Genomic DNA, 26,643 nt, shown 5'->3' on the forward strand with positions numbered 1-26,643 from the left:
TCAAGAAACCAATTTGAAATGATTCGAGCTTTGTGACATGGTGCATTATCCAGCTGGAAGTAGCCATCAGAGGATGGGTACATGGTGGTCATAAAGGGATGGACATGGTCAGAAACAATGCTCAGGTAGGCCGTGGCATTTAAACGATGCCCATTTGGCACTAAGGGGCCTAAAGTGTGCCAAGAAAACATCCCCCACACCATTACACCACCACCAGCAGCCTGCACAGTGGTAACAAGGCATGATGGATCCATGTTCTCATTCTGTTTACGCCAAATTCTGACTCTACCATCTGAATGTCTCAACAGAAATCGAGACTCATCAGACCAGGCAACATTTTTCCAGTCTTCAACTGTCCAATTTTGGTGAGCTCGTGCAAATTGTAGCCTCTTTTTCCTATTAGTAGTGGAGATGAGTGGTACCCGGTGGGGTCTTCTGCTGTTGTAGCCCATCCGCCTCAAGGTTGTGCGTGTTGTGGCTTCACAAATGCTTTGCTGCATACCTCGGTTGTAACGAGTGGTTATTTCAGTAAAAGTTGCTCTTCTATCAGCTTGAATCAGTCGGCCCATTCTCCTCTGACCTCTAGCATCAACAAGGCATTTTCGCCCACAGGACTGCCGCATACTGGATGTTTTTCCCTTTTCACACCATTCTTTGTAAACCCTAGAAATGGTTGTGCGTGAAAATCCCAGTAACTGAGCAGATTGTGAAATACTCAGACCGGCCCGTCTGGCACCAACAACCATGCCACGCTCAAAATTGCTTAAATCACCTTTCTTTCCCATTCTGACATTCAGTTTGGAGTTCAGGAGATTGTCTTGACCAGGACCACACCCCTAAATGCATTGAAGCAACTGCCATGTGATTGGTTGATTAGATAATTGCATTAATGAGAAATTGAACAGGTGTTCCTAATAATGCTTTAGGTGAGTGTATATATATATATAAAACAAATATATATATATAAATGATTTAAATAAATAAATAAATAATTGATTAAAATAAATAATAACAAAAAATGGTAACACTTACAATAAGGTTCCATTTGATAACATTAGTTAAATACATTAGTTACCATGACCTAACAATTCTAAAGTATTTATTGGTCTTAGTTAATTTTATAATACATTATTCAAATCAAAAGTTGTATCTTGTATCAGTAGCATTAACAAAGATTAATAAATATTGTAACAAATGTATTGCTCGTTGTTAATGTTAGTCAGTGCATTAATGGTAACTATCGGGACCTTGTTGTAAAGTGTTAGCAAAAAAATTTTTAAATAAATAAATAAATTTAAATAAAAAAATAATGCATCTAACAGTAAAGTACTATAGTGAGTAGGACAACAATATATATATATATATATATATATATATATATATATACACAAAACAAAATACGTTTTTACATTTTTTGTATAATTTTAGTTTTTCACTGTATAAATTAGGTCTTTACACATACAATTATGTGGCTGCCTTATATTTCCTAATATTAGGATGAGGTCCCTCATATTTAGGGGTTTGTAGCAAAGATTTTAAACCCTTGCCCTAGCAACCACCCAAAACACCTTAGCAACTACCTAGCAACCACTCCGTAAGGCATATATAACTGTTGCCAAACTGAATAACCTTTAAACTAGTCAAAATTTGTCTTGACAAATGTTTATTTTCTAGTTGATTAAACAATCTGTCCCATTCTACCTTCCTCCATCTCAGCACCCACACCTGTCTTACCTGTGCTGTGCTGGTTTGTGATTGGTGCAGATGGCCGTCTGGAAGTCGTGGCTCACACACACTTTGTGAGGAGGGCAGTGAACCTTCAGACAGGGGTCTTTAGTGCTGTCCAGCCCTGAAAGACAGAGAAAGACTTCATTTAAAATTCACAAGTTTATGATATGATAAAACGAAATATTTCTGGGCCTAAAACCAGCCTTTATCTCATCTGATATCTGATCTGTGTTTATGTCTCTCTCAAACACACACACACTCACACACGCACACACTCTCTCATCTTTTATATTCATGTTCTTTTGTTTCGGTTTTGCCTCTCCAGGAAAGAAAAACAGAGTAGATTCAGTCAGATGGCATGAAGGGAAGCGAGAGAATCTGATGGAGGAGAGGAGAGCTTTACTCTGGCAAACACACAGGAGAAACAATGCAGCAGCCTTCTGGCAAATGTTTTATCATCTCACACACACACACTCACTGCGCTGACTTTGAGCAATAGCTCAGTGTAAACACTTCCTGACAAATGGAGGACGAGAAGAAACACTGTCTCGTGCTCTGCCATCTTTCCCTCTTTCACACAGGTAATGTAGTTCCTCCAGCAGGAAGTAGGAGGATGAGGAGGAATAGCGCGTGTGCGGAGATCATTACGAGAACTCGTGAGACATTCATCTCAGTCAGAAAACACACACGTTTCTCAGCCATCTATTACAGAGCAAATTCAATTTGAATTTTATCCGACATACACAACTATTATAAACATACATTATAGCGCTGCTGCTGCTTGTGTGTGTGTGTGTGTGTGTGTGTGTGTGTGTGACACTGGATCACACAGGTGGGTTTAACAGAAGTCAAACACTCCATCACTCCCTCTGACCTTCACATGTCTATGTGTGTGTTCATCGGGGAAGTTTGATGCCAACCTGCTGTTCGTCTGGAGCGCAGCCATGCCAACTGGCCTTCAATACAGCACAGCACAGCACAAACACACACACACACACACACACACACACAGACACACACACACACACATACATAAATAAATACCTCATAATTAAAAGGATAGTTCTCCCTTATGTTGTGTTAAACCTGTGTGACCTTCTTCATGTAGTAGTGTGGGATCTCCCCTTCATTTGGTTATCCTTTTATGGGAACATGGGTGGGTATATGATGATTATGATGATTCTGGCTTGATTAAAAAAATGTTTTATTGGACAACACGTCTCTGTTTTTTCATTGTACCACTGAACCTGTGTTCCTTTTGTATTTCCTTGGGTGCAAATCCCAGTGTCATTGTCATCTGAATCTAACCATACAAAAAGTATCGCTCTGGTCACATTCACAAAAAGATGTAACAGTGATACAGCAAAACATGGATATCACAAAACAATGATGTATCGAAATGACAAAACCACTATATGATGACACAATGAAACAATGATACGGATGATTAGTATGCGCTAACAGCAAGACACTCTGTATATTCAAAAGGTCAGCTCCAATTTGAAGCTTGTGACATATAAACACGTATATCAACCCGATCACTTTATTTAGCGTTCATGTAAACACTACGTTCAGATTTATTAATTGGAATGACATTCAAAAAACAAAAAGGTGTCCATGCAAATGTAGTTAATGATAAATCCAACAATGCAATGAATCAATGGAACAATAATAAAGCACAATAATACAGTGATACAATGAAAGTGACCAGGGGCTGCAGTCAAGATTAGAAAAATAATCATAACATCCATCTTTATGACCCATGCTCTTTATTCCAGGTCTTTTGAAGTCATGTGATAGTTTTGTGTTTGTAAAAGACCAATATTTAACATATTATTTACTGAAAATGAGGTCAAAAGTCAAAAGGCCAGTTAGAACCAACAATGTTTGACATCATTTATGTCCAACCTTGTTCCAGTGGCATATTTGAATATTGCAAATGAGAAAAGGGAGAGATTTACAGTGATTAATGATTTGAAGTTCAGTCTGTTCCTCACAGAGAGCATGACTCCAGAAGACTTGAATATAGTGCACACAGTGAGTCATATAAACTACTGTACTTTCATGATGCTTCTTGGAGTCACTTTCTCTGCATGGAAAAGAACAATCCAGTTGTTGTACAGATGCACACGCTTAATTCTTACACACATCAAGTTTGGTCTGTAATACCTAATACCTCCATCTTCCTCAATGTCTTCCACTCTCAGTGTTTAGTGAGGGAGAGAGTGTGTGTGTTTGTGTGTTTAGAGATGTACATGCCTTATTGATGGAGTTCAAGCCTCTCTCAACCCTGTGACAGATGGAATGATTTGATATTTTCCTGCATATGGGATTCAGCCGGTGAGGGCGATGAGAGATGGAAGGAAACAAGAGATGAGGCGCTGGGAGCGTGTCGGAGGGGAAGTGAGGACACGCTTTAGCAGCGGACACACACACACACACACACAGATTGCGTGATGCCTTTCACAGCATACAGTGCTTGGATTCTGTCTGAAGGACATTTAGCTTTTTACGTTTTAGTTTTTGCATAACTGAGTGTGTGTGTGTGTGCAGTTAACAGGAGGTTTAATGAGGTGAATCTCACAGAAACACGTCCTGATCGAATTTGACCTCGTTCAAAATAAATAAATAATACAAATATATTTGCATTAAGAAAACGAAGGGACCGTTTATATTTTTGGGATTTATATTCATTTATATCTTCATTTTATGTTTTACACATATACATTTCCTATAAAAAAAGTATAAAATTGAATAAAACTATATAATTTCCTAAAAATAAATATAATTTCATATCGTCACAATTCCTCAATGTCTGTATGTGAAATAAATTTTGTTTTGATATCCTTTAGTCTTCCATTGCCTGTGTTTAGTTCCCATGTCTTTAGTTCCTGTTTCCTTGTCTCCATTACTGTCTTATTAGTTTCCATAGTTAACCTGGTTTATCTCCATGTCAATTAATCGCCAAAACACCTGTCCTTAATTTAGCCTATTGTCATCTTTTGTATTTATACCCTCAGTCTTCATCTGTTCTTTGTCTTGTGTTGAAGTTTCATGCAGGTGTTTTATATATGGTTCCTGGTGTTTATTAAATGTTATTTCATCGTTCATCTGCGTCAAGCATCTTTGTCTGGATTATCAAATCAAGCCAGCGCATGACACACACACACACACACACGGTACAAAATAGCATTAAAAAGGAGTATCGATCTAGTGAGGTGAGCGGACATGTAAGGTGAGTAAATGTACAAGTACACATGTACAGCATAGTGATGCATTTCTCTTGTTACTACAGTGTACTCTTTCATTTTGGTCAGTCATTTTTTTTTTATATCACAACAGAAAACAGGCCATTCATATTCAGAGACGAACTCCAAACACCCTCACTGCAGGGTAAGAACGTGTGTGTCGAAGAGGGAATGAAAATAAGAAAGTGTGATAGATCCAGACTGATAAATGTGAGATGAGAGCGAGAGAGAGGGAGGAAGGGGGATATTTACCTCTTCACACTTTTCAATTCCAGGCCTGAATGAACAAATTCAGTTCCTGTTTAACCAAGCAGTCAATCCTAATCGACAAACAGCGCACGATGTACACACTTCGGCCATGTTTAAAATGAAATACTGCACAATATATACTGTACACTGAGCACTGTTTATTAAAAATAGCATGTGCAACTATTAATTGCAATAATGATATCCGTTTCAAATAGCAGTTCATACACTGCGTGTTTAATTCAGTAGGTGGCAGTTAATCATCCTCAAATACCATTATTTTGCATTTCTGACTTACCCTGGTAATCCACAGTTCTCGCGAGAGCACAAGTTGAATTTGCTCAGCGAGTTACTCTGGAGTCGAGTAATGATGCTCATTAAATATGCCCCTCGATCTGAGCTGCACCAATCACATCGGGTCATCTGATATAGGTGTGCCAGAGGCGAGCTGAACAGATGACGACAGCGCTGTGACGTCGAAGTCATTAGTAAACATTGCAAGATGGCTATGGATGAACACCAGTTGTTTGAAACGGCTTTGGCTGCTACAGTGAACGAGTTAGACTTGGCTTTTTATCCAAAAGAGGAACAGAAGACGGCGCTCGAATCGTTCCTTTGCAAGAAGGGCGTTTTTGCTGTTTCGCCGACCGGATACGGTAAGAGTATAATCAGAGAATGTCTAATAAGGTTAGCTCTGCTGGTAGCTGGGGTTTATTGTTGTGATTGGTCGTAGTGCTATCCAATTGCGTGCAGCGAGAATTTCAAACGCACGCTTGGTGCCGCCCCTCGAGCTGGCCGATTTTCATTAGTCGACGCCAGACCATTAATCTTTTAGATTTAGCTCTGGATTTCCAGGCTATTTCTAACTCACCGTTATTCTGCATTTGAAAACAAATTTGTGTAAAAAAAAAAAAGTCAAAATTTTGGCATACACATCAAATGAGTGACATATAAATGTGTGCTTGGTATTATCAATATTTCATTGCTCGACTTGACCATAATTGATGAACTTGAATCAAAACTGAACTGAATGGAGCTGCTTTAAAGGGTTAGTTCACCCAAAAATGAAAATTCTGTCAGTAATTACTCACCCTCATGTTGTTCCAACCCCGTAAGACCTTCGTTCATCTTCGGAACACAAATTAAGATATTTTTGATTAAATCTTAGAGTTGTCTAATTCCTCCATAGGCTTCTAAGGAACCGAAACTTGCTGGCCCAGAAAATGTATTAAAGACATCGTTAATATAGTCCAAGTGACTCCAGTGGCTCAATCTTAAGTTTATAAAGCGACGAGAATACTTTTTGTGCGCAAAAACAAACAAAAATAACGACTTTATTCCACTATTTATTTCCTTCTCTCTGGACCTCTAGTTGGTTCGCGTAGTGTTTTTGCGCAGCGCGTCTGTGTTACACGTCACCACGTAGGCTCACTATTGGCCGACGCTTGTCATGTGCGATACGTGGTGACGTGCAACACAGACGCGCTACGCTTAAACACTACGCAAAAAGACCCGAGGCCCAGAGAGAAGGAAATGAAAAGTGGAATAAAGTCGTTATTTTTGTTTGTTTTTGCGCACAAAAAGTATTCTCGTCGCTTTATAAACTTAAGATTGAGCCACTGGAGTCACTTGGACTATATTAACAATGTCTTTAATACATTTTTTGGGCCAGCAAGTTTCGGTTCCTTAGAAGCCTATGGAGGAGTTAGACAACTTTAAGATTTAATCAAAAATATCTTAATTTGTGTTCCCAAGATGAACGAAGGTCTTACGGGGTTGGAACAACATGAGGGTGAGTAATTACTGACAGAATTTTCATTTTTGGGTGAACTAACCCTTTAAAGCAGAATTTCTATTTGTCTCATATTTGATGAAGTTTGCGTACTGATTCTATTATTATCCTATCTATTATGTGAAGCTGCTTTGAAACATTCTGTATTGTATAAAGCACTGTAGAATTAAAGGTGACATGGCGTTGCATTGTGGGATAAAGTCTCTCAACAGGATGTGCACCATGTTACATACTGCACATTTTGTCAAATGCAATCAATATGTAACGGTATTTCATGCATACATAAAATAAGCATACTGTGCAAAGCATATATACTACATATTGTAGAACTAGCACTAATAGCATGCAGTTTCATTCCTCTTTTCTTGTCTACGACCGACTGTCCACATTTATCTCCGTCTGGTGTGCTTTACTACAGGACTGAGTGATGAAGAATTCATTTAGCTGAAAAATAAAAGCCGTCCGCGCTGGTTTATTCGATGGGTGATTCCTCCTCTATCATATGTCTCTTGTGACATCGCTATGGAAACCGCCTCCCCTCAGGGCCACAGGTTTTATCATTTTTATGGGCTGAATTAAAGAGAGAGAGAGAGAGAGAGAGAGAGAGAGAGAGAGAGAGAGAGAGAGAGAGAGAGAGAGAAAGAGAGAAATATGCTCATAAACAGCCATGATTTGATAGCCAGTAAATTAATCCTATAAATGTGCAACATTGGCTCCATATACAGTATTTCGTCTTACAGCTGCCTGCGTGCGTGTGTATGTGTGTGTGCTTACAAACTCTAAACTTTTCCTGTAGTATTTACCTATTGTACTTATAGTTCTTTCCTTCATGATGGATTTTTCGACAATCTACTAACACTGCATGAGTAAAAACAGCGTAATCAAATAGACCTTCCTCTTCTGTTCCACGCAAGAAATAAACTCATACAGGGTGGAAAAATGCTAACAGATTTTCCTGTTTGGCTGAACTATTGCTTTAACCCGAATGCAGGCGTTTAAAGTCATTTAAACTCAGCCTGCATTGATTCTCTCTGTGTAAACTGCAGTTGCATTTTGCTCTCAATCAAGTCTGACCTTTGAACTTCAGTATCACAGCAACAGTAGACCTCATCTATCCAGATGTGACCTTAAACGCTTTCATACACATCACAAATCGACATTTAACCCTTTGTGTGCCACGGATCCCTGTGTATGTGGGCGTCTCGTGTGCTGCGTTGATCAATAACTGTACAACACAAGGGCTTTGTTCAGAATGAAATACTATCTTACTGCAAATGCTGCCTACTTACACTGCATACTGCCTACTAATATTAGGTATTTTTTCACAATTAATGTTTCAATCACACTGCATGTTGCATCACCTTGGAAAAAAAACAGGGACATTTTGTATTTTTAATCCAATTTTGTGCATGCGCATCAGCTGAATTTGGAATGGAATAATATCATTCGACTCTTCTTATGCAATAATATATCCTAACAAATTCAGCAATCATCATTTTCCTCTAGCTCCAGAGTCATTAGACACATGGCATTTATGGCTCAGTCGATAGAGGCACATGTTGCTTTCGAACAACATACATTCATATTCTATTTTGAATTAGTTTTTATTTTTATTTTTTTTAGTTAATTTGAGTAATTTTGTTGTGTTTTTGTCATTTTTAGTCTGAATGATAAATCTCACTTCCATAATCACATCACCGGAGTAATCTTAAAACGAACACTTCCTCTTTCAGTGCCTCTATTTTAAATACTGGAATTAGCGCTGAAGGTTGAATGAGGCTAAATTAGACGATCTGGAATTAGCATTCATACCTGTGATTATCCAATCAGGACGAGTCTGTGCAGCCTAATGGCCAATCAGCTCACAGCCGAATCCTGAATGTCACCAGATAAACTAAAAACATTTAGATGAATGAGACCTTTGTTTTCTGAACACACACATACACACACACACTCATAATCTGCTTAATTAACATGCTGTGATCCTGTTTCCATAGAGAGAATGTAAATATCTAACCTTGACAGAGCCTAAAACACACACATGTCCCGTCAATGCCCTCTACATTAGGGCACCTGCCTACTAAATACCATCTGTGCCATCTGCACACTTTGGCATCAAGTGTCAATCAACTCATTCAAAGGCACACTAGGGAGAGAGAGAGGGCAGTGTTTTCAGTCACCATGAAATCAAAATTAACTCTATATTCTTTCTTAATGCATGTTTACTGGCTTTATTATGAATGATTCATCAGTGCGTGTTTTTCTAAAGAAAAATAAATAAATTAGCAATGACTGTAAATACACATAGGTAAGAGTTTGAGGATATGAGCATGTTTGGGCTTCTGTTACGAGGGAATAAACGCATTGCTAAAGTTTACAATGTGAGGTCAACTCAAACACTGAGTGTTAATAATGTACGACCCTACTGGAGCAAAAGGCACCTAGAGACAGTGAATTACACAACACAGGCTCAACAGAAACTAAAACACTGTTATGTATGTGTGTGTGTGTGTATTCCTGGCTTCAGATATAGATTTCAGTCATTTTAAGACCCCATTTGAAAGGTGATGAGTCTTAATTCGTCAGTTCAAGCATGTGCTATTCTGAAGAATTTTAGGGTGGTTTCAGTCTAGCGCTTTTGATGCGCACCTGGGTACAACTGACGTCAGAGTTTGATGTGTTTGGATGATCTGAACGCTGTTTTCCAAACCCAGGTGCACACCTGCGAACCGTACCCAAGTCCACATTCACTAGTTCACACAAATAAGTCAGATAGAATAAATGCGTATTTGGCGTGCTGTCCGAGGAGAGGGCTCCGGGCTCGGTATTCGGCCCGAACCCAGAGTACTCCCCCCGTATTCCTGGCTGTGAAAGAACAAGCCAAGGGTGAGCAGTCGGGGTGGTGGAGGGATGCTGAAACTGTCAAGGAAGTTAGGTGAGTTGACAGAGTGAATATATATCTATGCTTCCTCTCATGCTGATAGGGTAGACATGGTAATTGTTTGATGAGATGATTGATAGATTGGTTGATTGATTGATTATTTGAACGTGCTCCTCCCGAACTTTGTTTATAAAACATCATTTAAAAGGGTGGTATGGGGTACGGTTCACGAAATCGTACTAAATAGCGGAAGTGAACCGCTATTGATGACGTATGATTCAATAAAACTGTGTCTTTTGTGTGTTCTCACTCACTTTCCTAGCAAGCGTGAAAGACACACTGCAAGCAGAGAGAATGTATATCTCGTAAATGTTTCCGCCTTCTCAAGGGTAAACAGCTGCTGATTTGATGATGCAAATACACTGAGGTTCTGACCCAAATAATGTAATAGGAGGGATTAAGAGCAATCGAACTCGGGTTTGGAACAGGCATTCGAACCAAGTGTGAAATTTGGAAATTACACCAAAAAAAAGGACACCTGAAAATATAAAAAAGCTCTAAATTACTAAATTAAAGTACAGTATAAAATGATACTTAACAAAGAATAACATAAAAAACTAGCATAAAGTGTAAAAGAATGTCATATAATACATTTAGTAATGTTGCCTATAAACTCAACCTGCACACTAAAATAAATAAAAAAACTGTCTAAAATTTCTGCACACACTTCAAATACCACTGCTCTCACAGCCTTTCTATAGACGTCTGTCTGTCAAATGATCTAAAGCCACTCCCTCCCACCTCAGGCCACTCCCTCAAAATATCAAGCCCCTCCCACAGCACCTAACACAAGTTGAACAGTCAAGAGTTGAGCAGAAGCGTCTCCTTCAGTAAAGGGTCATACTGCAGTCAGCCATGTGTGACGCTGAGGTCAGACGTGTCCATATGGAGATGACAGACGTGTCTCAGTGTGTGTGTGTGTGTGTGTTCACTACAACCTTATCACACACAATGATCTTCTAGAACAGATTCAGAAGAGAGAAGTCAAGACAAGAGAAAAAAGGGATAATTACCAATCAGCTGAGCTAAATGTGGAGATAATAAAGCATAGTGAGTTGTGATAGGATGATATGAGAGAGAGAGAGAGAGAGAGAGAGAGAGAGAGAGAGAGAGAGAGAGAGAGAGAGAGAGAGAGAGAGAGAGAGAGAGAGAGAGAGAGAGAGAGAGAGAGAGAGAGAGAGAGAGAGAGAGAGAGAGAGAGAGAAAGAGAGTAGATCAGGGATTTTTTTGTGTGTGTAATGAGGTTATATGTAGGAAGAACCATCTATCACTGCACAGCAGGAGCTGTCTTCACACACACACACACACATATATATGAGTTTACAAAGAGATTAAATGAGGACATATCATAGACTTCTATTGTTTTTTATGTAAAACTGAATGTAATAACTACTGACTAACTGCTCAAACCCTAAACGAAAACTTGAAAACAAATATTCACTTTATGAATCATTCATACGTTTGAGGATGCCCTCAAATTTAGCACACTTCTCAAGACAATTCGGTCCTCAAAGTAACACAGTACTTCTTTAACAAGCACAACCCCCTCTCTCTCTCTGTGCAAATAATTAGCTTGAATGTGACGCTTTAATTCATGTAAAAGTATAAAGCTGAAGTTCACCTGCAGAGCAAAACTAATGCATGTTAAACAGGTAAGAACACACCTACAGCCCTTTCATTCACACGGATCTCACTGCGGGACAACGAGACTCCGTTTATCCGTCGCTCTATAGTGAGAAAAGCCCAGAAGAAAGCGTTCAACATTGAAAGATTATTCAGCGCTAACAGCTGTGGAAACCTTGTGCAAGGAACATATGTATAATTCCACGTTTAATTAAAGTATTAAATTGATAAACGCTGGGGAAGTTCAGGCGGCAGAGGGGTTTGGCGGGATGGGATTTTAACGAACATGCCTTCAGGACACGAGCGACGGGTGGAAAGTGTGCGCCTCTCGCTCCGGTGCCCCATGGGACTGCGCCTTCTCCCAACACTACTGAATATTCATCAGCTGCACTATGATTATTGGCCAGCTTCAGAATAGGAGTATTTAAAGGGTTTGCTCTACTAAAGAGTTTCTTCTGCTTTAAAATAATGTTTGGAGAAGCAGACGAGATTTAAATTGGCCCAAGGAAAGAGCTTCAAAGAGGACGATTTTCACTTCCTAAAGGCTGTGAAACGCATGCACATAAAAGTACACAAAGCGACGCAAAACAGACTAAAGTTAAAGGCCAAGAGGTTGAGGTAGTGTAATTAAAGTTTACAAATATTTTTTAAACTTGGATGAGGCACATTTGAAATCGGCGTAAAAACTGAATTCTATTAAAAAAACTTTATTTAAAAAAAAAAAAACTTGATCTGATTATTATTAAAGTATTTAATGAATTCACTTGGTGTTTATCAACAAAACAAATAAGCCACTGAAGGTTGTGTGTACTAATGTTATCTTTATAGTTTAAAAAATATATATATATTTAATTAATTAAAATGTTGAAGTGTTAGTAATTTTGTTGGGTGTTTTGGCATTTTTATTAGTTTTTTTTATTTTATTTTTATTCATTTTTTAAATTTGTATTAAAATTTGTAAAAAAAAAATATTTTTATTTCAGTTTTAGCTTTAGTTCATACATGAAAATGAGATACAAAGCAATGCTGCTTTGATAACTAGGTTTTAAAGGTAGGGTAGGTAATCATTTTTCTAACAAAAAAACATTCCAAATTTGTTTAAACTGTCTTTATATTCCAATATATAATTAAAATGTAAGTACTCTGAAAAAGAAAATATAAAAATCGAGTGACTGTAGACCTTTTAATCTGCAATAAACACAGCTCATTATTTCCATTCACTCCACCCCCTCCCTTCTGAGCTCCTTCCAAAGACACGCCCCCAAAACACATGAACGCGCGACGCCAAACGCTCAGGCTGGAACAAGACGCATTTATTACCTGAGACGAGTGGAGAGGAAGGAGCGCAGTACATACAGTGACATCATGTCAGAATCACATGTAATAAAATACCTAACTTTATCACTATGAATATAAACAAATAAGATTTCTTTTAGTACTCACTATCAAGCTAGCATATCGATAATGGTAAAGTTTCATTCGGTAACGAGCTATATTTATAAGGCAAAACTAAAAACAGGTTGCATTGATACACGTTTTTCCATTACCATCAGTTACACTGTGATGAAGGTGAATTTCGTGTAAGATTCATAACATATACGGTGTTTTGCATGTAAGAGTTTCCATGATGAAAACATTGTTGACTCTAATGAAGACTAACGTACACTCCGAGTCAAGACAAGTACCGCATCGTCGGTTCGAGGACAGGTCCGGGGTTGAGGGCGAAGCAGAGGAGGTCGTTCAAGAGTGCGGGCAGGGTCAGAGGAAGTAGTTTTTGCCTTGTTTGCCTTCGCTGACTGCATATGCAGGTGCTTTGAGCTGAATATTTCCGGGAACGGTGACATGTGATGAGTGCACGCAGGGCAGCGCGCGCAGTGGGGCTCGGGGCGGGCACGAGACATGAAGGCATCTGATTGGTTCTTTACATTCGCACCGAATGGCAGTGATTGGTCAGAGTTTTTACTGTCCTGCAGCTGCTACAGAGGTCTGATTTTTTTCATTCCTTTTTCTAAACACATAATGTATTGACTACTATCAGGATGGAAGGACCATTTCACCCAGTATAAAAAAAAGTGTTTCTGAACAGGATTACCTACCCTACCTTTAATTTATATATATATATATATATATATATATTATTTGATTCCAATTAACATTTATTTAACATTTTTATTTAAACTATCAAGTTAAAAAAATGTTTTTGTTTTTTTATGTTTGGTGTGTACAAGTGATTTTACCACATACCTTAAAGGGTTAGTTCACCCAAAAATGAAAATTCTGTCCTGTGATTACTCACCCTCATGTTGTTCCAACCATGTAAGTCTTTCGTTCATCTTCGGAACACAAATTAAGATATTTTTGATGAAATCTGACAGTTGTCTCACTCCTCCATAGGCTTTCAGAGGGACCGAAACTCGCCGACCCAGAATAGTTATTAAAAACATCGTTAAAATAGTCCAAGTGACTACAGTGGCTCTACATTAAGTTTATCATGCGACGACAATACTTTTTGTGCGGAAAAACAACAAAAATAACAACTTTATCCAACTATTAGTGTTCTTCAATGTGGGCCTCTGATGAGAGTTCACGGGAGCGCCAGGACGCATGCGCGAGAACTGAGATTACGGCGTTCTTCTTCTACTACTACTTGTTACTGGCTGCTCACTCCTTGGGAGTATTACCGCCATCTACTGTACACGATGACGTCCCGACATCATCGAGACCTAAATCACAATAAGTGTCGAATTCAATAGCTTACATACAGCGCGCGTCTTCCTCTGCTTATAAACAGACCGTTTTGCGCTTCTGGCAATGTTGGGACGTCATCCAGTAGATGGCGGTAATACTCCCAAGGAGTGAGCAGCCAGTAACAAGTAGAAGTAGAAGAAGAACGCCGTAATCTCAGTTCTCGCGCATGCGTCCTGGCGCTCCCGTGAACTCTCGTCAGAGGCCCACATTGAAGAACACTAATAGTTGTATAAAGTCGTTATTTTTGTTGTTTTTCCGCACAAAAAGTATTGTCGTCGCATGATAAACTTAATGTAGTCACTTGGACTATTTTAACGATGTTTTTAATAACTATTCTGGGTCGGCGAGTTTGGGTCCCTCTGAAAGCCTATGGAGGAGTGAGACAGCTGTCAGATTTCATCAAAAATATCTTAATTTGTGATCCGAAGATGAACGAAAGACTTACATGGTTGGAACAACATGAGGGTGAGTAATTACTGACAGAATTTTCATTTTTGGGTGAACTAACCCTTTAAAACAGGCCTTGATCACAGTCTCACACAGTCTCTTGCTTTATTGAAAGTCTGTGTGAGTTTGTTCCTCTTTCTCACACAAGCATTTGGAGCTAAACGTCTTTGTCATCTTGGCTCAGTTTACTGGGTTTTTCTCAAGGTTAAAAACACTGTAATCCAGCTAAAAAAAGAAACAAAATCCTGATGTTTGAGGCAGAAACCAAGCTCGCCTTTAGTAAACCCTTGCTGTGATTTCTGCTACAGACGCAACTTCATACAGCAATGCCTGAGTGAGCTGGAAAAGGGTTACCATAGTGATCGATCAGAATTACACTGGAAACATCCAAACATGTTCAAACAGACAGCTAAACACACAAGCAAAAAGAAATAAAAGACCAAAGGAAAGAATGTAACACTTAATTAAAATGTTCTTCCGCCCAATGATGAAAGAAACGTTCAATTAGATGGATCACGGGTCACACGTCTGACACCCTACACTCCCCAAGGGTCACATTTAATGGTGAGAAAAGGACTAAAAGATTAAAATCGTGGGCAGACGTTTGATTAATTAACGCTCAGATGTGGCACTGAAATGAGCTGCCAGTGTATTTGAGCTGCTCCCGCAGTCTTAAAGAGACAGGAACACATTTACACCTGACATGAGCTCATAGAAGTGAGAGAATGATGAGGATTATATAAAGACTCATCATGTGTCCACAGTATAAAATAACAGAATGAATTGTGGAAAGCTCAATGAAAAAATTATTAATCTGTCTCAAGGCCAAAGTCAAACAATGTCAACATGGACAGGTTGTGACACCTTCATCCTCAAAAACCAACAAATTTGAGAAAAAAGAAAGCATAACCCAGTCGAAATTAAAACAGGTTCACAATGAGGATTAATTTGGATTATGTGTTTTGTGCTGTGAATTATAGGCTCTGCTGTTGATTGCACTGAATCCCATTCATATGTTTATGCAGTCAACTGGCTGATTATTTCTCATATATTCAGCAGCCTAATACAATATTTGTCCCAGTGCGTGGCTGGTAAATCTCACTACTGCTGTTTATGTATTTAGTAAATTGCCAGTTTTTCTATGCTTTGTGTAATATTCATTATTTTGTCTGCATTTCATGGTAATATTAATACATCTCATGATATTACCATAAACTCTCCTGAGACCTTAACAATTTGTATGCACCATGATAAGGACATTTTGGTTTACTTTATGATAAACAACTTTGGTATTGTGTTGGGTTCTCAATTGGAGACTTTCTCAACTGGAAACATGATTCATATGCAACGTTAATAATGCATGTTTATAAAATTGGCACATTTTATAAAATGCATACTATATACAGACAAGTAGATGAGACCAGAATATGAACGCAACGAGCAAAGTTGAATTCATTATGTGTTTCCCCGATTGGCACTTTGTGCATTGCATTCATATTCTGGGCTCATCTACTTGTCGGTATGTAGTAGCATATGCATCATCAATTAGGTGTGTACTAAGTTGCATCACTGTCCTAATGGATTAAGCCACATAATGCCATTTAGTGTTTGGTTTTTTTTTTTGCACTTGAAACATGAGACGCAGGGCAAATTTAATTCAATAAAAAGATTTGTCTACTACTAATGTTTGGGGTTTTTTTTTGCACTTGAAACATGAGACGCAGGGCAGTGTACATGTAAAAGCACAAGGTCTCAAGGTGTATTTTTTTAAAAGTTGAACTTTTAACGGCGCTCTAAAAATTACGCTGCAAAAGACCCGAGGCGTGAGCACAAGCAACATCTTTCTAGACTAGAGCATGCTTACAAAAAAAGACAAAGCACTGTGGAAAACAAAAACCGCATTCTGTGTGAACAGTCTGTAGCACAAAACAGTCTGTAGCACGTACTGTAGTGTAGTCCGAATGTATGTTAAGCACAGTGTATGGAGGGTGTTTAGAAACACAGACAGGATAATAAGAGAGTGATACAGAGGAAAAAAGAGGCAGAGAGGAGAGGTTAGTGGAGGACGGTGTGTGTGTGTGTGTGTGTTGCTGACAGTGCTCAAAGAGACTCTAAACACTACAGAAGAACCCGGAACGCTCTCAACTGCCCAAGAGACGCGGATGAACTATTCCTGATTATCTGCCCTGTCACACTCCTGTCATCTCTCACTCTCTCAAAGAGAAACACAAACACAACAGGCTGGTCATTTGAACTACAAACAAGAAAACAAGAGAGAGAAATTTATTTGAGCGCACATACAGTATCAGACAGCTGTGTTGACCGACAACACGATTGTGGGTGATATTGCTGAGCGGTTCGCTAAAAATTAAGGTTAACTGAGTAACTTATGTTTCAGATAATAGTCCCAAATACAAATCCACAAGAGCAAAAAAGGGTTAGTTCACCCAAAAATGAAAATTCTGTCATCATTTGCTCACCCTCATGTCGTTTCAAACCCGTAAGACTTTCGTTCATCTTCAGAACACAAATGAAGATATTTTTAATGACATCTGAGAGCTTTCTGTCCCTCCATTGACAGCTGCACAACTGACGCTTTAAAAAGCTCATAAAGAGATCGTAAAAACTAATCCATGTGAACTGAGCGGTTTAGTCCAGATGTTCTGAAGAGACACGATCGCTTTATATTATGAACAGACTTAATGTAGCCTTTTATGTACATATAAACATTGATCGTCAAGCTTAAACTGAAGCTCAATAGTACTTGTTTGACGCAACAAACCTCATTTGTTCTTGCTGAAGCTCCGTGCTGCGTAACATGCAGGGTTCGTACTAGGGATGGGCATGATTAATCGACGATCGATAATTGATCGTTAAGAATTTCGTCGATCACGTTTATTTGTTATCGATTAAACTAATGCAGGTTGCGTTGCGTAGAGTGTGAGTCTTGAAGCAATGGAATTAATTTTAGCGCGGAGGTACCTGTGCATCCCGGCAACGTAAGTCCCCTCAGAGCGGATGTTTTCGGCGGCTGGACTGGCTGTCACCAGGTTGCGGTCGCATCTGATCCCAGATCATGTCAACATGCTTATCTTTCTCAACAGAAATCAGTAGACTGGTGCAGAAGTTCTATGGGAACTTCATGCGTTTTCTCAGATCGGATAGCTATCTGAATTATCAAAACGATTCCATTTACACCTTGTCACGTGTGTTTTTGCAAAACGGATATAAATCCGATCTTGAATTCCCGGCCCGCACTATATGCAGATTTAAATTGTTGCACGTCACCGAATCATATTCATCAGCGAAAATTTCTAAATCAAAGACCGCAACAAGATATTGCGGCAACAGCCCTGGTAAGATCATTTCGGTTCTTTACTTTTAATGAAGATGATTGTGTGTTGATGAATGACTTTCACTTTGATTTGCGATAGTTTGCACGTTGGCTTGATGAATATGCTCATCTGTGGTGATGCGTGTTGAAGTAGCGTCGTCATATCTGGCTATAACATGACATATAGCCTATAACACCCTCTCACACGTTTATTTCTTAGCATTTTTGGTATAAGTCAAATGTATTTACATATGTGGTTTCAACAACCAGATGCATTTACACTTGTCCAGTTTCGTCTGGAATGCGGCACAGATCTCCTCCTGAAGTGGTTTGAGCGATCGGATTTAAATCCGTCTCGAATGCGTTTCGGAGGGCATTTACATTTGGTCTTTTCACGATCGGATAGCTATCCGATCACAGAAAACGGATGAAGTGGCCATGGGTCTCTGTTTAAGAACGCCGGCTCGCAGCTGCAGGTTCTGCTGTTTTAGAGCACCGCAGGGCATATCTTCAACTCTACCGAACGTCCAGTTTCACTGCCACAAGTTGATCTTCTTGTAATAAAGATCTCATCGAGGACAAACAAACTGTATTTTTGTATGTTCATTGCATTTTTAATTTATAAAAAGTTAAAGAAATAATGAATTTCAATATAAAAATATGAATGATTAATCGATAGTCGATCGTTAATTCTCCCGACGATCGACTAAGAAAATTTAATCGAATGCCCATCCCTAGTTCGTACACCTTTTCCAAGGTCAAATTCAAGCACTTTTCAAGCACTTTCAAGGTCCATTTTAAAGCTTTTTCCAGCACTGTAAATTACATACCAATACATAGTCAAAATTATTATTTAGTGTTATCATCACATTAAAAGAGATAATGCTATAAACAGCCAAAATTGTGTTTCGTAATAGCAGAAGGATCCGATATATAAGCAAATCACAAGTTTTATTTTTCAAAATGTATCACTAAGTAGAAAATGCCTATGAATAATATTTTTCATTATATTAATGTCCAAATATTGCTTCCCAGATAATGTGATTTTCAGGCTGTAAAACTGAAGTAATTTCAAGGGCTGAAAATATGAAGACATAGGATTTGAACAGAAATATTTAACAGGCCTTGGTTTTGGGACACATTCTTGATATAGACAAGGTTTGAACAAAATCTGAGATAGTGAAACAACAACCTGTAATTCCATTTTAACCCAGAAGACTCAGTGCACAGGCACCTGCCTGATAAATAGCCTATATTAATATATATATATATATATATATATATAATGTATTTCATAGCCAAGACATATACATTTATCTACTGGAATAGAGCAGTGTAAATATTGCATAAGGCCATCCTCAAGCTTACAGTAGGCTACTTGTATGACACTCCATCTGACACGATTTCTGCTCAGCAATCAACGATTGTTGTTATGCACTGGGCTAACGTTGGCAGGTTTTAATTTGCGGGTAGTTACAGTTACTGTGCTGTAACCTTGGCTAAATAGCGTTCACTGCATATTCCACAAATGAACGTGCCATAACGGACGTGCAATATCCTAATGGCCCTTTCAGACAGGACGCGGACGTGTTGTTGCTGCGTCGACCAAAGCGGAGCGCAGCATTGGCGAGCTCGCGCGCACGCCGCGGTCAAAGTTAAAAATAGTTAAACCTTTGCCGCTGCGCTCTGTGACGATTACCCGCGCGGCCAAAAAAACGGGGCATCCAAACAAGTGCGGAAATCAAAATGAAAACTCCGCCTGCTTTTGCTCTGGCCAGTGTAGCGCAAATCGCGGGCTACATTTTATTTCTCCATTTAATAAATGACCTATTCAGTCAGATAGGTATTGGTTGTGAAAGAAATACAGTTACAATTTCAAGCATTTTCAAGCATTTTATCCAAAATTTAAGCACCTTCCAAACCTTGAAAACACAACATCAAAATTCAAGCATTTTCAAGGATTTCAAGCACCTGTACGAACCCTGAACATGAGAATGAACCTCACTGGTTCTCGCATGTTAAGCGAACATGCTCCCGTTTATCACAATCGATGTGTGCGTCTCCAAGTGTGATGTACACTTGCAACACAGTAGTGGCTTTCTGAACGAATCAGTGTTTTTTAACAAATCGTTTCAGTGGATGATTCAGTGGCTCACTCGCTTGTTTTGATTCCTATATGAATAGGAGTTTTTGAACAAATCAGTTGAATGAATGATTCAATGACCCACTCACTTGTTTCGTTCATGAATGCATTAGTGTTTTTGAATGAATCACAAATATCGTCACTTGTTGCCATCTACTATTTTAACTATGTCAATTACAGAAAGAGTCACTGTGCAACTAATGTGCAGATTGACAGGAATGTGTAAACGAACACAGATCATTTATTTATTCATTTATTTACATGTATACATACATACGTATATGGCTGCATTATGCATTACCACAATGGGTGTGCATTCATTTTCAATATAATTTTATGGTAAATTCATGAGATAATTAATAATAGACAAATATATTAATAAATATGTCAATAAACATGTAGAATCTAACATATAAAGCATAGGAACAATTTGAAAAATAAGGGGATACAACTAATAATAAATAAAATCTGCTTGACTCAATATTAATTATGAGATTTTGATTAATATCAATTGCGTGGTGTGACATTCACCCAAGTGTTTCCAGTGTTTTGGGAAAATTTTACATTATTAAAAGTAGCATGTTACATCATTGTGTTGCTCCTAATAATAAAAAAAAGGAACTTATTATGTAACATTGTTGCTTAATGTGGCAGATAAATGGAAGTTGTTTGGTTTTGTTCGGCGTGTCATTACTGCTCTTTTGTTGTTGTGGCTGTGAGGGCGAATCTCTCGGCTGTCAGAGGGCAGTTTCACACAGCGACGGTCTCAGCTAAAACGACATATTAGGGCCACTGCAGCTCCGCTCAGAGCGTCTGTTTTCACTTTCTCGTTGTTCACAAGAGGAGGAATGGGGATCTTGTCTTTGTGATGAATTGCAGTTGGGAATTACTGCGGTAAAAACACTCGTCTCTTTCATCCGTTGTTCTCTCCTCTCGGCACGTCAGCTCTAATTGGGGCGGTGACGGAGGCGAGCTGCCGTCCACAGCCCAGTTTCCTTCCCAGCGTTTCATTGACAAAGGACATATCTGCAGCCGCAAGCCATCCAAGCTGAAAAAGCACTGTCTGTCCCCGAAGACTTTGATACCTGTCCTGCAGCCATATTGGCCCAATCGCGGCTGTACATCCCAGCTGGCTTCCACCGCCGCCTGACGGCCATTTTGGCTCAGACATGACGGAGTGCTTCCTAAAATGCTGGAAACACAGCCTGGCGCTCATGTTGGCTCAGCTGGTGCTGTTCATTTGCAGAGGAGCGCAGATGAAACTGTGTTGGCCTGTGGCATTACGATTTGTCTCATTTCTTCTCTGAAAACAAAGACTCACTCACTGAGCTTCCTGTTCCTCAGGTCAGCCCCTTCACACTAGACCTGAGCTCATTTGGTTTTAGTAATATTGTTGATTTGATTACACTGGCACTATCGGATGAGTACAAAACTTGAACCGAATTGAGCTCAATAAGGACACTATTGTCTTCTGTAGAGCTGCTTTATAGCTAAATCGAATTTGTTTCATAATTGATGAATTTTTCAACATCGCTGAATCATCACCATCTACTGACTCGAGCTGCATAAGGACACTATTGTCTTTTTAGAGCTACCTTACAGCAGAATTTGAATCTGTCTCATATTTGATGTTTGCATCATTGATTCTGTTATTGTCCTGTTATTACTGTGAAGCTGCTTTGAAACAGTCTGTACTGTATAATGCACTATAGAAATAATGGTGACTTGATTTGTTGTGAAATCGTGACATGCAATGTGTCTATGACAGAATGCATTTCTCATTGCTTTCTCTTGCCAGTTGAGTCTGTTTGTTTTTGGTGGTGATAACAAAAAAATGGCTAAATCTGACAAAAACATAAAAAGTGAAGTGAACAGCATTCTAATGTTTCTTCTAGATAGGAGTCTTAGCTACAGCAGACGCTTGATAAGAGAAAATGAAATCGAACTCTGGTTGGAGTGTGAAAACTGTTGACGAGAGAGAATTTGTTTGTACGTGACCTAGCAGAGCGGGCCTTGACTGTTAAAGTCGACGTGAAATCAAAAATCGACCCGTTTCCTTTCCCAATACATGATCCTGATCTAATTGTGAATGATTCATTGGTGCACGTTATTCCAAAGGGAAAAAAAAATGAATGTAACGACTAGGGCTGGGGTAAACGATTATTTATTAAACGATTAGTCGGGCGATTATTTTATCGATTAGTCGACTAATCTAACGACTAATTTGAATTAATTATCCTGTCTGTTATTCGCATATCTCTCGAACCGTTACTCCGATGGATTTCAAACTCGACAGCTGTCTGGGCACGAGTAAGTGCAGTGCCAAGTTTGGCGTTGTTTGGATGAGAAATGCAAAAGATATGTTAAATATATTGGTAAAAGAAGCACTTAGAAGGTTGTGGTTTAAAAAATAAACATTCTGACATAAACACACTGTCAGCTACAATGTTTACTTCTGAATAATATAGTATAAACGTGATAAATCCATTTTGATTAATTTGAGTAAAAAAATTATTTTCTTTACCAAGAAAGTGGCAAGATTAAAACCACTAGGCTATTTTCTGTTTCAAACTTTCACAGAGCATCTTTAGGTTATAATAACATAAATAATTAAAATCCAGATTTTGATTTTCAAAGATTTATTATAAAAACAGATTATTTTTTTCCCAAACATGCAATAAATTCATGACACTTTTTTTTTAAATGCAATTAATCCATTGAATCAATATAAAAGTTATTTTTCATATTGAAACTGTTGAAAATACACAACAAAGTAAGTTGATCCACATGACAGCCTCTAAACTCGGTCAATACTAATCTTATATTTAGCACGTACTGGACTATAGGCTAACGTTACATTCAATCAGCCATCGCTAAGAAATACCTTCTGAAATTTTTTGACGGCGATCAGCTGTAAAATGGCTTGGTCCTGCTCGGTTTTCGTTGACTGAGTACAAGAATTGAAAGTTGTTTAAAAGATCCCCTGGGGTTAACGTGTCAGCATTCGACAGAAGTTTGACGCTGTCGTGTGAGAACAAGCAACAGTCGGCATTTCTCTTCCTCCCGCGTGCCTCATCTTCTTAATCTCCTCACGTAAATGATTAGATTTCGATGGCTTACGTTTCTTCCCTACGGCAGAATCCACCACAGGTTCATCAATGCCGTCAAATGTATTAATTTTTTTGTTTGTTTGTTGATCAAAAAGTGCAAAGTAGATAAGGAAAACTAGGATGCCGGGTATTCAAAGCGCCACCGTTACTGTTTACAATGCGTGGAATGGTGCGCTGTGATTGGTTGAGCGGATTTATCACATTCTGCAGAGAAAGGAGACTAGCGTTTGTCGCGGTTTGGAAAGAAAGGGAGAAAACATGACAGAATAACACGGCGGGCGGTGTGTGTGTGGCGAGCTGTACCTCCGGGAATGGTACAAAAAAATAATAATAAAGAAGCGTCGACGCAAAAAATATGACGTCGACGAAATTTTTACGTCGACGCGTCGACGTCATCGACGCACCGCTACAGCACTAGTAACGACTTTCCTTTTCAGTTGACTTTTCCAAACATCTGTCAAACAGAGACATTTTTCACCACACAATCAATGGAGAAAATCAACCGCTGTGCAACATTTTACATTTCACTATAGGATTTAAGTCACATTACAAAAGTAAAATGGGTTGTGAACAACATTTCAAGTTGATTTTATTTTAAAGCATACTGTATTATATTTATAGATGAATTTATAAGGCCACTAAATGATCAACATGATCAAAACTGTACTTTTTTTTTTAGCAGGTAAAAGGCCTTTTTATATAATTGCAAAAACGTCACCCTTCAGGTTATGGGTCATGTGTCTTTTTGCGGCAAAATCTTTACTGTTTTTTATGAAGTGAACATAAGAATAACTTTTATATTGTTAGTAATATTTCAAGATGGACACTTACCGAACTGGTTTACTTGACTATTCATACTTTTATTTTTTTTTTGAAAAATCATGCTAAAATGTGACTATCAAATATGATCCTTCAGACTTTTGAGAAACTTACTAAGATTATTGGAAAATATTATTGGAAGATATGGAGCAACTACTGATATTTATATGCATTTGTCTCACTATAACATGTCTGGCTTTACAGGGTTAAAAAGCCATCATTCATTCAGACATGGGTGTGTTCTATGAGCTTCTTCAGAAATGAATTATATGCTTGTTACAAGCATCAGGATGGGCAGAAAAACTCAAGGTCCATCCTCTCACTGACTCTAGCCGTTTGCCTCCCCGTAGTTTAATTAGATGAAGCCCCAGCGAGGAGCCAGAGGCCACTTCAGCTCCTCACTGCAGATTCAGCCATTGAGGCTCAAACGCCACGACACGCACAGGCTGTCAGACGCCACGGCTGCCCGCTGGACACGAGGGGGGTCAGACGACTCGCTTTTATTCAGATCCCCCTTATTCTCTCTCAGAGGAATGCGGGTCAAGTGTCTAATCACAGCAATGCAGAGCCACTTCAGGTGGGACTGTGGCCTCTGACCCCCAGGGGTTAAAGTTCACCTCCCTCACCTCTCCAGCACAGTGGCCCAATTACTGTCAGACTCACTGTTGCTGTAGCAACCAGGAGAGAAACCAGAATTATGCAGCCGCGTGAAACACAAGAGAGAGACATGGGTCGAACAGGGTCAAATGTCACATCTATCATGTTTGGGCTTTTATAGTGACTCTAGTATTATAAACTGTGGTTTATCATTGGATGGATGGATGGATGGATTTTCAGTCAGTCAGTCAGTCAGTCAGTCAGTCCGACAGACAGACAGACAGACAGACAGACAGACAGACAGACAGACAGACAGACAGACAGACAGACAGACAGACAGAAAGACAGGTAGGTAGATAGATAGGTAGATAGATAGGTAGATAGATAGATAGATAGATAGATAGATAGATAGATAGATAGATAGATAGATAGATAGATAGATAGATAGATAGATAGATAGATAGATAGATAGATAGATAGATAGATAGATAGATAGATAGATAGATAGATAGATAGATAGATAGATAGATAGATAGAGATAGATTGATAGATAGACAGATAGATTTCTGTCATTTGATGAATTACCGATGCCGTGGTCAATAGAAAATGTAAAGAAAAATCTTATTTTATAAAATAAACCATTTTATAATAAACCTGATTTACTGTGTGCTTGTGCTGAATAGAATGACAAAGACTAAATTGAAATACTAATGGCAAATTACTACAGGATTACTACTACAGGATTGTGGGAGGTTAGAGAAAAAGACACACATTCTTGAAATACTTTGTGCAAAAATGGTGCAACTGCTTAGTGAATTCAGCCTGAATCTCTTTCTATTTATGACACAGAAAGATTTTGTGGCTGTCTGACTCTCTCTCTCTCTCTCTCTGTCTGTGTCACAGGGGAATAAAACGCCAAATCAATTCACAGCCCAGTGTGTGTGTGTGTGTGTGTGTGTGTGTGTGTTTCCATCCATTGTGGGAATAGTGTCCATTGTACATTTCTTTCATTTTTATCCTTTCCCTTCATTCCCTCTGTCCATCTTTGTGAAAAGAAGGTAAAACAGAGAACAAATAGCTGACCACTATCAGAAACACCAACAAAATAAAACCTCAAACCAATTTCCTGCATGTTTCTCTCTGATCTTCCCCTGAGGGAGTGTGTGTGTGTTTGTGTGTGTGTGTGTCTTTTAAACAGTGAGACAGCTAAAATCATAAACTGTTTGTGTACACCCCGAGGAAAGACAAACCCCAAATGAGATCTCATCTCTTTAAAATCTCAATCGTCTCTACTAGAGAGAGAGTCAAGGTTAAACAGAAAGTTTTACACGTCTCCTCCGTCTCATAAGCTTCTCCAGACCTCAATAATCTCACATATGTCTTCCTACAGATGTTCAGAGCAGATCTCAGCATCTCAAACTTCATTTCGATTAAATAAATATAAAAAAAAGTCTGCAATGATGAGTCAGATATTTCAATCAAATGATCTGTAGGGCTGGGAATTAAAATCAATTAAATAAGACAATTTTGAGGCGTTCAGAAGAACCTTTATCTAACTTTATAATCCGACTCATTTATGTCTATGAGAAGCATCTGAGACAAGGTTGATATGTAAAAAAGCATAACAGAGAACTTAACATAACTAACAGGTTAACATTCGTGAGCTATGAAAGAGCAAAGGCTGAGAAATGAAATGTTCCTCTGGACAAGTATGAGAGTTGCGTCACGGTTCCATGAGTTAAGACAGTGAATCTAAAACAACCGGCTTTTATCTGAGCATTGGACACACACACACACACTTCTGCTCTTCTTCATTTCATTCTGTCCATCTCTCTCAGATTCGCTGTCCTGATTGATTTTGCGGTTT

General features: G+C 38.7%; 1 protein-coding gene across 1 annotated transcript in view; it reads right to left on the reverse strand.

Annotated features, from left to right (window-relative positions):
- Positions 1–26,643, reverse strand: part of spock1 (SPARC (osteonectin), cwcv and kazal like domains proteoglycan 1) — a gene marked incomplete at its 3' end in the record, with an annotated part of 213,118 nt that overhangs the window by 41,047 nt on the left and 145,428 nt on the right. Inside the window, exon 4 of the mRNA XM_084430669.1 lies at positions 1,735–1,849. Within this exon, the coding sequence (XP_084286795.1) occupies positions 1,735–1,849 (115 nt within the window). The remainder of the gene's footprint in view (positions 1–1,734; positions 1,850–26,643) is intronic.

Source organism: Rutilus rutilus (assembly GCF_951802725.1).
Source record: "Rutilus rutilus genome assembly, chromosome: 14".
NCBI classification, from domain to species: Eukaryota; Metazoa; Chordata; class Actinopteri; order Cypriniformes; family Leuciscidae; genus Rutilus; species Rutilus rutilus.